General features: G+C 35.5%; 1 protein-coding gene across 3 annotated transcripts in view; it reads right to left on the reverse strand.

The window, feature by feature from the left end:
* The window catches only part of UHRF2 (ubiquitin like with PHD and ring finger domains 2), a 79,176-nt gene that overhangs the window by 8,919 nt on the left and 57,319 nt on the right, over window positions 1-12,938 (reverse strand). For all 3 annotated transcript variants that reach the window (XM_018070268.2, XM_018070269.3, XM_018070270.2), the window contains exons 7-9: window positions 10,877-11,000; window positions 10,359-10,466; window positions 6,836-6,940 (exon numbers count right to left, since the gene is read on the reverse strand). In XM_018070268.2, the coding sequence (XP_017925757.1) occupies window positions 6,836-6,940; window positions 10,359-10,466; window positions 10,877-11,000 (337 nt within the window). The remainder of the gene's footprint in view (window positions 1-6,835; window positions 6,941-10,358; window positions 10,467-10,876; window positions 11,001-12,938) is intronic.

Raw genomic sequence — 12,938 nt, forward strand, 5'->3', positions numbered from 1 at the left:
AAATATATATATACACACACTATATATATATTTAATATGTTATTTCTTTGGAGATGTACATTTTGTACAAAGCATGTAGCAACTGTAGAAGATAAACACTTAATATGAAAGTAACGTTCATATGAATTTTTATAGCAAAAATCTGAACATGCATGCAGTAGTAAAATTCAGTCAATTTCTTACGACTATTAAAAGTCTGACATTATTTAGGATTCAGTGCAAGATTGTTACAGATATTTTATGATTGACAACAGCAGAAAAAGAGAAAGTTAGAAAGTGAAATGCTGGTTGAACAAGGCCACAGATAAATTATAGAAATTTTGTTCATTTTATTCTGTGTAGGGAAAAACCTAACACAAATTCAGCTGCAATTATCTGCACGTAATAAAAAGCAAGTTCTATGAAGTTAAAAAGTATACTCTAAATCTAACAAAGACATGTATAAACTCTGGTATATCCCTTCTTAGAGTAGTCTACTCATTCTGCTAAATAAGTCTCTAAAAAATAACTGAAATAGGGATGATATCGTATGAGGACAATATATGAAACAACTTCAAAAGACCAACAAGGCAGGAAATGTTTACTAAGAAAGGACGTAAAATAAATTGCATAAAATAAAGTATCACAGAACTGGAATTAATCACAGAATATGCTTAATTTTTCAGTGACTTTTAAGGCAAACACAATGCACAGATCACAGAAAGATGATCACGATAATAATATCAACAAGAATGGCTATGCTTGATGTATCGTGCCCACTCAAACTGCATTTTGACAATGAATAAGAAGCTTGTGACAAGTTCAGAAAAACAGAGAACGTATCTTGGAGGTCATGAATCCAGAATGACTTGAGTTTCATAACAAAGAAAGAAATGGTGTTGCAGAGAGGAGAAGACTTTTAAGGCAGTTTTTTGATGTACAAGGAGAAATAAATTGAAACTGGAAGGTGACTTTTTCCCTCTTCGTAGAATATAATGTTGAAACATATAATTTTGCAACATATATATATAAGAATGTAAAAAAAATACAGGAACAACAGAAATACTTCATATGCAAGCAAGACAGAGAAAATTATTTACAAGACAGGACAAGTTCTTGACAAACTGTTTTGTTTGTCAACAATCAGGTTGTTGATAAAATCTTCATGAGAAGAAAGTACTGAATAGACTTATTTTTTGGCATAACAGACAAACATAAGTCAAGGACAAACCACTATAGATTTAAGTCTAAAAAACACAAGCAAGAATGCATAAATGCAACAGTGTTCATTATTACCTATTGGCACACACTTCTATGGAAAATGGGTTAAATGTAAATGGCCTAAAAACTTCCAACATCTTCAGAGAAACACTGAGTGGTTCTCTGGGTGGTACTCTAACCACAGGCAAACAGAAAACATTGGGCTTGAAGAGATAGTATGGATAGAAGGTCTATGCATTCATGCTCAGCTCTTGAACATATCCCACACTTCATACTTTACATTTGCTTCTCTTTAATTATCTAAGTGCTCTGTGTATAAGTAAACAACTGGAAATCCAAGGTAGAGGGAGGATAAATGGAACAATGATGGAGCATAAATGTTACAGGTCAAATTACAAGAAGATGACATCTTTTAGCATCCTCCAGTGTAAGATGGAGTCAATTCTGATTTATTTTCCAGAAGAACAACACTCCCTTATTTCCCAACAGATATACTAAAAAAACCAAAAAGGATTGCAGGAAACAAAGACACAGTTCCTAGAATTGGAGAAAAATGACAGAGATTGTGGCGCTGATCTAGGTTGGATGAAGGGAAATGGGGAGGAGATTTGAACCTCTGATATAAGAGCAACTCTTAAGCGGAGAGGAAGAAAACTCCTAAGCGCCTGTAGAGAATGGAAATCAAAAATGGCAAGAGTAAGTGATGCACAGACCCAGTGTTCTTTGAGTAGAATAAATGTGGATATGAATGCAGCCCAAGACAAGCAGAAGTGAAATAGGGACACTGGTAGTCTGGAGACGTAATAGGAGACCTATAGAACCTACTTACATGAGGCTTAAAATGTTTTACTTTGAAAGTAAGAGTATGATAGGAATATTCACAGCTTATTATTTGGGATCTTTTGAGAGTAATGACTCATTAAAACAATTTCTCAATAGCTTTGAGTTCTGAATCTATCTACAGACAAAAGAGGATCTTCCTACCACCTACAACAATGTTCAACTAAGAGCCTGTATGAGATGCGTAAAGTTATTTTTTTCTCAAGAGGATCAGAAAGCAGATCTGAAGACAATGCTCCAACAGTTAAAGAAAACATACAGCAAAAGGAATTACTGATGTCTGTATGTTCTTTGTTAACAAACAAAATAGCCTATCAAAACAGTCTTATCTTCCCTTCCCTTCTTCCTACCTTCTTCCTATTTTCTTACCTTGAAATACATAATTGTGCCATTTCTCTTCTGCTTTCCACAGCTTAATTCCACTTTCTTGCACCAAAACTGTCTTTCAACAGCTAGTAAGAACTTTGTTATCCTATCTTCTCTTAATATCTTCTGTATATCTCTTTTTTTTATGCTATGTCCATAAAGTTATTTCTTAACTGTCCTGTTTGTAAAGTTTGATCACATTACAGTGCAAATGAACTTCAGCCACAGTATCACTGACCTGGTATCTCATACTGAGGCGCGTGAGTGGAATACGAGCCTGAAGCTCTTAATACTATAAGCCAGTCAGCCTCAGACAGACAGCATAAACAGTCAGTTTTATTATATCATCCTCCACTATCCAATTTTGTTATACAGTCACTTGCAAGTTTAACAAAGAAATGTAGAATAAAGAAAGTAAGATTTTGAATCCCACTGAACTGTATGCCACACTATTTCTATGGGTTCCTTTTATGCAACAGCTGACATGGGCATTCACAATTTCAAGTTACTAGAATATCATCTGTCTCAAGATAGCTCTCAATTATTTTCTCTTTCCATTAACACCTCTGTTATTACACTCAGATTTCAAAGTTTTGTCTCAAAGGATACTGCAAAACTGCATTTATCACAATAAGCTATAACAAACACAAACGGATTTTCGGGATAAGCTTCAACCTTTAGTCTGAACGAAAAAAAAAAGTCCTACTGGATTTTTTGATAGAAGAAACCTCCAAATATCATCACTTCATTAACCCCTCAATTCCTCAGTTTCACCTCAATAAAATGCGATGAAGAAAAGCTAACAGTTTGCTTAATATGACACAGTAAAATAAAAAAGCACTAAGCCTTTTAAAATGAAGTTATTAAATCCAAGTCAAATATTAACTATCACACAACTACATTTGAAGCATTTTCCTTCCTAGTAGTAGGGATATCTGACACTGAATTATGTCACCATTCATCTCCAATAAAGTCTCACAAGTCTGAATGCATGTAAGTGCTGACAGAATTGGTCTAGCTGTTCATTGTTTTATTTTTGATAATTTCAAGGTTTAGCACTGCAGTAAAAGGTGCCAATTGAAAAGACTACAAATTTCATTTATAAATCAACAAAAACCCCTTGCATTAAGTTCAAAGTCTGAATATATCATAATCAGTCTTTCCAAGTCTTCCCTACAACCACCTCTAAGAGCAAGAACGTGGCAGCATCATGGCACATTCCACCACAGTGAAAACATTTGACCATTTTACTGTTTGAATATACGTCTGAATCATAACAAAGACAGCTTCAAAGTAGGAAACAGCAGGAGGTGGCTAACTGGTAATGAAAGTAGGGCAACATTTTAAAAAATGGAAGTACTAGATAACTACTGTAAATGAATCACTTTCTGAGGTCTTTCTTACTCATTTTCACGTTCAGTGCCAAAATGGTGGACTACCAGACCTTTAAACCAATCATTTATACGTAAAATTCAGGCTACACTGTCTGAATTAATTATTTTTTGCTCCATTCAAAATCTGTTCTGACTTCAAACCAGGTTCACCAAAGATACAATAGACAGAAAGCCTCTTCAGGTTAAAGATACTTTTCTGTAGTGGGAGATTACTTAGGAGACACGACAGTTCTTAGAGAAACATGTTTTAATTACAATTATCTTTGACTCTTGGTTGGAGATCACAAATTGACTGTTTTTCTGAGGGCAAAAAATCCTGTAATCTGTATGACCAATTTAATTAGTCTACTCTAGTGCTAGTTAAAGCAAGACATGGAAAAGCTAAAAGACATGCACTTTCTATTTGACATTCATTTCATGAAGTGGTTTGTGAGTGCTACGTTCCAGGTACTGGATGGGTTTGGTATAAAATATCAGTGGACCTATACCATGAGTGTATTGCCTGGGGTCTCTTTTGAGTCATTAGAGTCATTCTCTTTTGTACTCTCAGAATCTTTTATAAGAAGATGTGAATGATCACAGCAAGTATTATTCTCCAAGAGATTCTGAATCTCAGTCCAGAGATTTCTCATATGATCCTATATGCAACACACATTAAGAAGAAATATTCTTTCTTTGGATTAAACTAAGCACATCACACAATTAATTGACCATCTTTACAACACTACCTCAACCCAGCAGCAACATGAACCTTGAAACTTTTGAAAATAAAGAGCAGTTTTAACCCTGATACATAAGAAAAAAGACACAAGAGAGCAAGTTTTCAGCAAAAAAGTTAAATTTCTTTATCTAGCTGATTTGATGAGCCGACAAGTCAAAATACTTTCATCAGTGATTGCACAATCACTGCTTATGCCCAGTATCTAGTTTTTAAATGATAGACTGTTCTGAAATAATTCTTAAATTTTAAATTACTAAAAGACTTCTCAATTTCTTCAACTACTGTTCCTATAATGGTTATTATCAAAGCAATACCAGGAGATCAGCAACATTAACATATTCAAGACTCTAAAGTTAACTACAGGCAAGCCATGTAACTTGTCGCTAAAATTTAAGGTTAAACATTTTCAGGAGAGAGATTAATGTGCAAATATTTTATATGCATGTAGTTGGGAATGAGGAATAGCTTCATGTGCAAAAAACTTTCACCCAATGCTCATTTTGTAAGCTATGCCCTTCTCAACCTCAAGGGCAGATCTTACCAAACTGGCAGAACTTGTTACTAAGCACTCCAGTACATCCAAATATTACAAATATAGGTATATGCATATACATACTCCAAAATGTATTTATTTCTCAATTTTGTAAAAAATTATACAGAAGTACTTTTGTAATTCAAGTAAGAGACATCTCTCTGTTTTTGTGCTCCTACAATAAGCTGAACAGAGGTTTTTACCTGAATTTTTATTTGAAATTTTCATTTGTGAAATTAGATACAGTACTTAGGATACTTATAACTACAGAATTTGATTTTTCTGTGGACATTCTTATACGAGTTTATTCTCAACATTTTCCAAAAAAACCATGGAAAATGGAAGTAAACTGGAAAATAAAATCTAGTATATGAAAAAATAACAGAAGAAAAACTGATTTCAATAATGTACCGGGGGGGAAAAAAACCCCTTGTATTCCTAATTTAGAAAATTGAAAAAAAGCTGACATTCATAGAAATTTTTAGGGATCTTCTGCAATATTTCTCCCCAACAATGCCTCTTCAAAATTATTTATGTCATCTAAAATATGACAATACGTAGGTGTCCACAAAAACAAATGGTCACAACATCACTTTGGTGAACTGAAAAGACATGCAAAGGATCCAATAAGTGGTAATTAAATATTTTGAATTGAATAATTACAGCAGCAGAAATAAGGAGATATGAGTATCATCGCCAAAAGGATAAAAAATGAGCTTGCAGTATCCCAGCATTGCAGACACAATTACTGTGTTCTTAGGGTCCTAGAGCTTAGGTTGGGGTAGACACTGTATCCAAACACCAAGTACTTGTTTAAATAGAAACAGATTCTTTCACAGCAACACTCTGCGGCAGCAGCAGCTAGTAGATGCTGTTGGCAAGGAATGTGTTATACTCTGTTGCTATTTCATTCATATGCTTTTTTTTTCTTCAGTGCCCTTTTCCTTATGACTAACAGCTATGTGTGTTTTAAAAAAAGATTGCTTACTGCATTATCCTTCACCTGATGGACCAGAACTGCAGGAAGGGATGCACATCGTGTAAACATTATTTAATTGCTGTAAACAGTAATCTATTCATAAATAAATGTTGGTCAACATCACAGGATGAAAATCTAAAGTAGTTACTGTTTTGTTTAGCAGCATAATTCCTTTCATTGCTCTACTTAGATGTTAACATCAAAGTAGAATTTTTTTCCCAGTGCCTTTAAGGCTCATAGTACAAGATTCTGCGACTTTCTTAAGAAGTTATGAAAGTGCTCATCAGTAGGACCCAAGAACCTTCAGAACCTCATAGAATCAAATAATACATATCTTTTATTTTTGCTTCATTAAAATAAATTTATTACATATTTAGAATCATGACAAACCCAAGGGAAGAGGCATGTCTTGATTGTAACAAAATCATGACCAAAGCACAACATATAACATATTATTTGCATATAATTGCAGAGTTATATTTTAAGTTATGCTGAATTCAGATTCTGCAAGTATACTGAAATGTAACTACCCCAAACAATGTAAAATCCAGCTGTAACTGACACATTTTGCTTGAGTGTTAAATATGAGCATAAGCATTCTTGAAGAAAGTTTTGCTAAGGTATTTCTTTCCAGAACACTAAGAACTACTTAATTTGTTATCAGTAGTAGTTATTTTTTTTCACAGTCATATTTGCCTAAGCATTAGTTTTAAGAAAAACAACAAATATAACTCTATATTTACAAACATTGATACATTTGATGCTTTATGAAGGCAAAACTGTTGCTTGCACAAATGACATACCACTTCATCTTCGAATCCTCCAGCTAGTACAAGTGAATAAGCTCCATCATTACTGCGTCCATGGATTCCACCAACATGGGGCCTGTGAACACCTGCTTCACTCACCTGGCAACAGAAAAAAGCCAGTTTCTAGTATTTTTTAAACAACCAGTCACCTACAAACACTTTTAACAATCAACTCTCTGCTTAAAATATTGTACAGAGGAGTCTGTGTGAACAGGTAATGTAAGACTGCCATTAAAGTTGAGAATTCCACTTGTTTTCAAGAAGAAAAGCTAAAAGTAGGAACACCCAAAAAAACCAGGACAATGTAGGACAGTGGTGACACCAGAAGATGTAAAGGTACAATTTCTTCTTTGGAAAAAATCTCCATGATTCTTTCCATAAGCAGTACCTAAGACTATACTCACTGCTATTCTCTGCTTGCACAGTCATTTAGAACAATCCAAAAGCAGAAGGAGGTCTGCCAATTTGGTAACATTTTACAATTTTTTACTAAGGAAGATCCCAGTGACCTGTGTAAAGCTCATTATGTCAGGGACCACGAAGGTAACACACTATAAACATGACTAGTGCAGAGGAATATTCTTACACTGCCATTGCAGGAAACAGAAGAAGCCATTGCAACAACGTATGGATCATAGACTGGTTTTCCAACCAGGATAACTCTCTGGTAATGAACGTTCAAGTAATCTGCAACCTGACCACCTGAAAGCTGCAGTTGTACCATAAACTGGCAACATCATTAAAATTTGCTGGAGCATGCCTCCCACAAAAATGTATTTAATTATTGTTTCAAACTGCTAAACTACATTTAAAAAAACTCAGTATGTGATGTCAAAAATACTGTTGTTAGAATGAAGGTTCCCAGCATAAAACCAATTACAATACTTCTTCCTACCTTCATATCTTCTTTCAGACCTTGATTTTGCCTGTTTTTCTGATTCTGCCTCCCACACTCCTGAACTCCTTTTCCTAGCCTACACTTCCAAGAAAGTCTATGTTCTTCTCCTATAGTCTTGAAATTTCATAATACAATACAGCAAAAACCCAGCTGGTCAAAAATGCACTTTTTAACAACAGACTAGAGCTGTGCACAGTACGAAAACTATGCAAGGACACAATGATACTTCCTTGCAGAATTTCTCAGCATTCAGCTATTTGCGGCTCTGACTTCCTGAACTATTTAAAACTTTCGGATTCATAGTATCAAAGAGATAAAAGAGTTCACAGCAGTACCACTTGTCATATGAACTAGTACTACTTTCAGTCACTTGAAATGGGCAGCTGACAAGTTTTTGATGACCACTTCACAAAATTTGACAGAAGTGTAATTTTTACAAAAATACATTAGTTTATATATTGGTCCCACTTTTTTTATACTGCACATCATTTTGTAGTCATCTACACGTCCCAAAATGTTCAACATTTTCCAGATGAATGAAAACCATTTCATTCCTCTAATCATCCTAACTGCTGTTCATAATAATGTATTTTATTTTCCTGACTCTCCCTAGTACTTGATTTATTTTTTTAATCACTATTGGGTATTAAAATGACATATTTTCAAAATTAGCTATTAGAATATCTCTTTCCTAAATAACAAGAAGACTAAGCAGCTGAAAGCCCATTAAAAATTATATATTTAGAACTGTTCCCAGACCCATGTTTACTATCCACAACAACTTAGCACTCTCACTTAACTTTATCAGTTATTTGCCAGTTTTTCCAGACCACTTATGAGTATGTTGAATAAAAAGGCCCCACTATTGTGCTCCTCTTTCCTGTTGTATCAAACATCCTCTAATTCATTCCTCCCTCCCTCCTTTAATTTCCAGGTTTTATCAATTAAATTTAGGTTTCTGGTAGGTGATTCACCCCAAAGATGAACTCTGGTAAGTAATTCATGCCAAAGATGCTCTTCAGATGCTCTCTTCAGAAGAAATACTTAGTCAATTTCCTTCTAGGGAAAAGAGAGTTTGTGTCACAAAAAAACTATGCAAATCAGAAATAAAGAAACTATAGTCTCTAAATTCTCATAGATTTGCTGAGACAAACTCATTTTTCATAAAAAGACTAGTCCTATGAGAAACAATAGTGCAATTTAACTTTCTATGTAGAAAACATTTCAATCTTCACAAAAAAAGAACAAAGTATTTAACTTGTACCCAAAATTAAATAAATATATAGAAATGGTCATTGCCTTTTGATATCTAGTCCACGCATATATATAAAAACTAGTAGTCTTTGCTGGATTTTCTGACAAAAGCAGCACTCCAATTCTGTTGCTTTTTCCTATCAGCACTAAAAATATTTGTAAAGTATTCACTTTTTTGTTACGAATAGAATTCCTAACAAAAAGGCGAATTTCAATTATTACTGAAGCAGTGAAAATAAAAACTGATTTTTATAATTGGAGTTTGCCTAAGTGATTTTGGAAACTTCTCTTACTTATTAGACTTTACTTAATCTGAAAGCCAATAAAAAGAAAGCAAGTGATGAAAAGTTCATAAAGTAAATCGGAAGAGACTTTTGATTCTTGGCCTGCACCTCCCCAAGCAGTTTTAAAAATCCTGTTTCTAGTCTTCCAAATATGAGGGAAAAAATTCAGTTACAATCATTTACACGTTCACGAGATAAAGAACTAACTGATTTTGAAAATAAAGAAGTATGTACTTCCCTATCTAAAAAAAACTATATAAAAAAAGGATAACCCAAAAATCAGTGCTACCAGATCAGACTGGGGAAAAAGGGAGTAAGTCTGTAGCTTGCTGGACACTTTGAAACCACAAAAAAATCAGTTTTGGCACAAAATGAAGTTGTCCCATCCTCCCTGCTTTGTTTTTTCCTGCCTTGTCAAGTATTGGCACTGTGCTTACACAACCAAAATGTGAAATGGACTGGGAAAATCAGCCCTACAGCTATCCCAGATGGGATTTTCTGCCAGTTTTTTACCAATCTAGTTAACCACAGAGACCCCAGAGCCTAAGCAATATCTGAAACAGAAGATGAGACAGTGCAAGAAACACCAAAGGCTGAATAGACAGCGGATCTCAGTAGCAGTACAGGCTTACACTGGTTTAAGCTGTTCACCAGCCTAAAAGCAGATTTGGACATCCATTACACATATGACCAAAAACACTGATAGAGAGTCAATTCACAGTGATACCATATAATGTTGTCAAAATCTATAGTCTACACCTCCTAAATGAGACAATCTGTTCACATGAAGTGCACTTCAAAAAATACTTGACGTTATTCACTAAGCATCCCACTTAAAATTTTAACATGTGAAATAAGTTTATCCTAATCACAACAGACTTTTTATGAAGTTGTATTGTCCAATCAGTACACTTCAACCTTCACTACTACTGGCATCACTTCCCATATTAGAATCACAGTGTATTTGCTTTACTTAGTCTTTGTGAAAATGGCAATTGTCAATCTAAATCTATTTTAGTGCCCAACCCATTCATTATTATTCCTACTTACTTCAACTACAGCTAATATTGAAGCAACCTACCTGAACTCTGAATTTCCAGGTTGTCCCAACAGGAACACCAGGTATAGGCCCATAGTGATTTGAAGGAACAATAGTGCATTCCTTAGTGCGACCAACACAGGCCATGCCCTAAAAATACATCAGACAAAATGAATTAGTATTACAATATTGAAAACTATTTGCAAATGCAATGCAGAGATCAAGAAATCCATCAATTATAAAAAACACATACTTTTAAATATGTTAACAATTGTTAAAAGGAACGTTAAATAAGTAATATGTGTTTATGGGTTTGGGAGGGGGTTTGGGGTTGTCTTTTTTTTTGGTCTTTTTTGTTTGTTTATTTGTTTTTACCTCTAGTCACCTTAATAATTCTTCCATTGCTTTAACTGCCAGTAGACAGTGGGCAGGATTAAACATTGTCTTGTCGTCTGTGCAACCCAGTACTGAATTTTGTGTAGTGCATATATAAGCAGAATTATAGATGTAGCACATACATAAACAATAAGAGTAGCAGCTGTTTCTAAAACACACTCTACCTTGCCCCAGTCTCTCTGGCTTTCAGTACTGGCAGATGGCATCTTTGCTTTCTTTTTACTCTGTTTGAGCTTTTCTCCAGCCTTTACAACTTCATTAGAATCATTTTTGCAGGATGGACAATACCTAAAAAAAGGTTTTAGTAAATTCTCAATTAACTTCATAATAATGGCAATACATTTCTTGTAGCCAAAATAGAATCAATTTGTTTATCTCGACTGAATATTTCAAGCTAGCAAGCATACACCAGTCTTAAGCAGCTGAAGCTATGGCTTAAAAAATGAACTCAACATGAACAAATACCGTCAACTTCAAAAAAAAGGGCATTTCACTATCTTTAAAGGTAGAGTGCTAGAGGCAAAACATTTAACTATTCTTTCTCACACAGTATGTGAGAGGTCCCCGTGTCTCCTGTATTCTCTCGTCATTCTGTCCTCTTTCATTTATGTCATGTAAAGGAGAAGACAGCTGAGATTAGAGGAGGCTGCTAACCAGTACTCGTGGTCTGTTTCTACATCCTGCCCACTCTACCCTTATTTTTTGCTGGTAGTCCGACAAATGTGACTGTAGATAGCTGAATGTCAAACAGAGCCAAGGTATGACAATAATGTGTGTAGAAACACACACACACACTCACACTCACTCCACACCACTGAAGCCACTTAGAATATAATGCTGAGACTTACTCCAACTAACACAAAGCTATTCTGGCAGCAAAGTAGGAGACACTAGTACGCAGTGACTACAGCAGATAGAAAAAAGGAGTACAAAAACAAGCTAAAAAGCTTGAATGCCATTTTTCAAGACATTTTAATTATATGAAATAAAGTTGTGGAAATTCATCATTTGGAGAACAGACAAAGACTAATCCTGAGGAGGACCTGGAGGTGTTTGTGAACATCAACGTGACTCAGCAGTGTGCTCACAGCCTAGAAAGCCAACCCTATCCTGGGCTGCATCAAAAGCAGCGTGGACAGTAAGTTGAGGGAAGTGATTCTCCCCCTATATTCTGGTCTTGTGAGTTCCCACCTGTGTCCATCCCTGGGGCCCCCAACACAAGAAAGATGTGGGTGGACTTGTTGGAAAAAGTCCAGAGGAAAGCCACCAAGTTGATCAGAGGGTTGGAGCACCTCTGCCGTGAAGAGAGGCTGAGAGACTTGGGGTTGTTCAGTGAGAAGAGGCGTCAGGGAGACCTTATAGCACCTTCCAGTACCTGAAGGGGGACTACAGGGGGATTGGAAAGGGACTTTTTACAGGTGCATGTAGTGACAGGACAAGGGGGAATACCCTTAAGCTGGAGGAGAGAAGGTTTAGATTAGATTTTAGTAAGAAATTCTTTAATGTGAAGATGGTTGGGCACTGGAACAGATTGCACTGAGAGGGTGGAAACTCTCCATCCCCAGAGGCGTTCAAGGCTGCATGGGGCTGTTAGTAATCTGGTCTAATGGAAAGTGTCCCTGCCCATGGCAGGGGGGTTAGAAGTGGATGATCTTTAAGGTCCTTTCCAACCCAAACAATTCTATGATTCTCTAATTTTTTGGCCAGAAACGTAAGTGGGTCTAAATTGCACTTAACATATGACCTGAGAGACTCTAAAGACCATGCTATCAGTCAATTTAATTCTCACGATTGTCTACAGAGCATCAAACCTTCTGGGAGGAAAACAGTCACAGGGACTTAGGAAGTGCAGTTTTAGTGATATAATTTGAAGAGGGTAAAGGGATCTGAACATTAATGGCTACACTTGAAAATAATTTCTACTCTTCAAACTTTCTCTGTAGTCCTCTGAAATAGATGTAGGATAATATGTGCTTTATGAGAAGTTTTTGAAAAAGAATGGGTGCCAGTGAAGAATAGAACACTAATAGCCAATCTAAAAAAACATTTGAAACCACCCAGCAGGCCAAGATAATCTTAGCACACTAGTTAAGCCAAAAAGACCCTGATGGCTGGCGAGATCTCAGTGTCAGAATCCTGACATGATTATCAAACCTTCTGTGTACTTGAGGGTGTAGGATAAACCAGAGAGAATAAATTGTTTTCAGGACAGAACAAAGGATTTGG

Source organism: Manacus vitellinus, unplaced genomic scaffold, assembly GCF_001715985.3.
Source record: "Manacus vitellinus isolate BGI_N305 unplaced genomic scaffold, ASM171598v3 scaffold_18_pilon, whole genome shotgun sequence".
In the NCBI taxonomy this organism is placed as follows: Eukaryota; Metazoa; Chordata; class Aves; order Passeriformes; family Pipridae; genus Manacus; species Manacus vitellinus.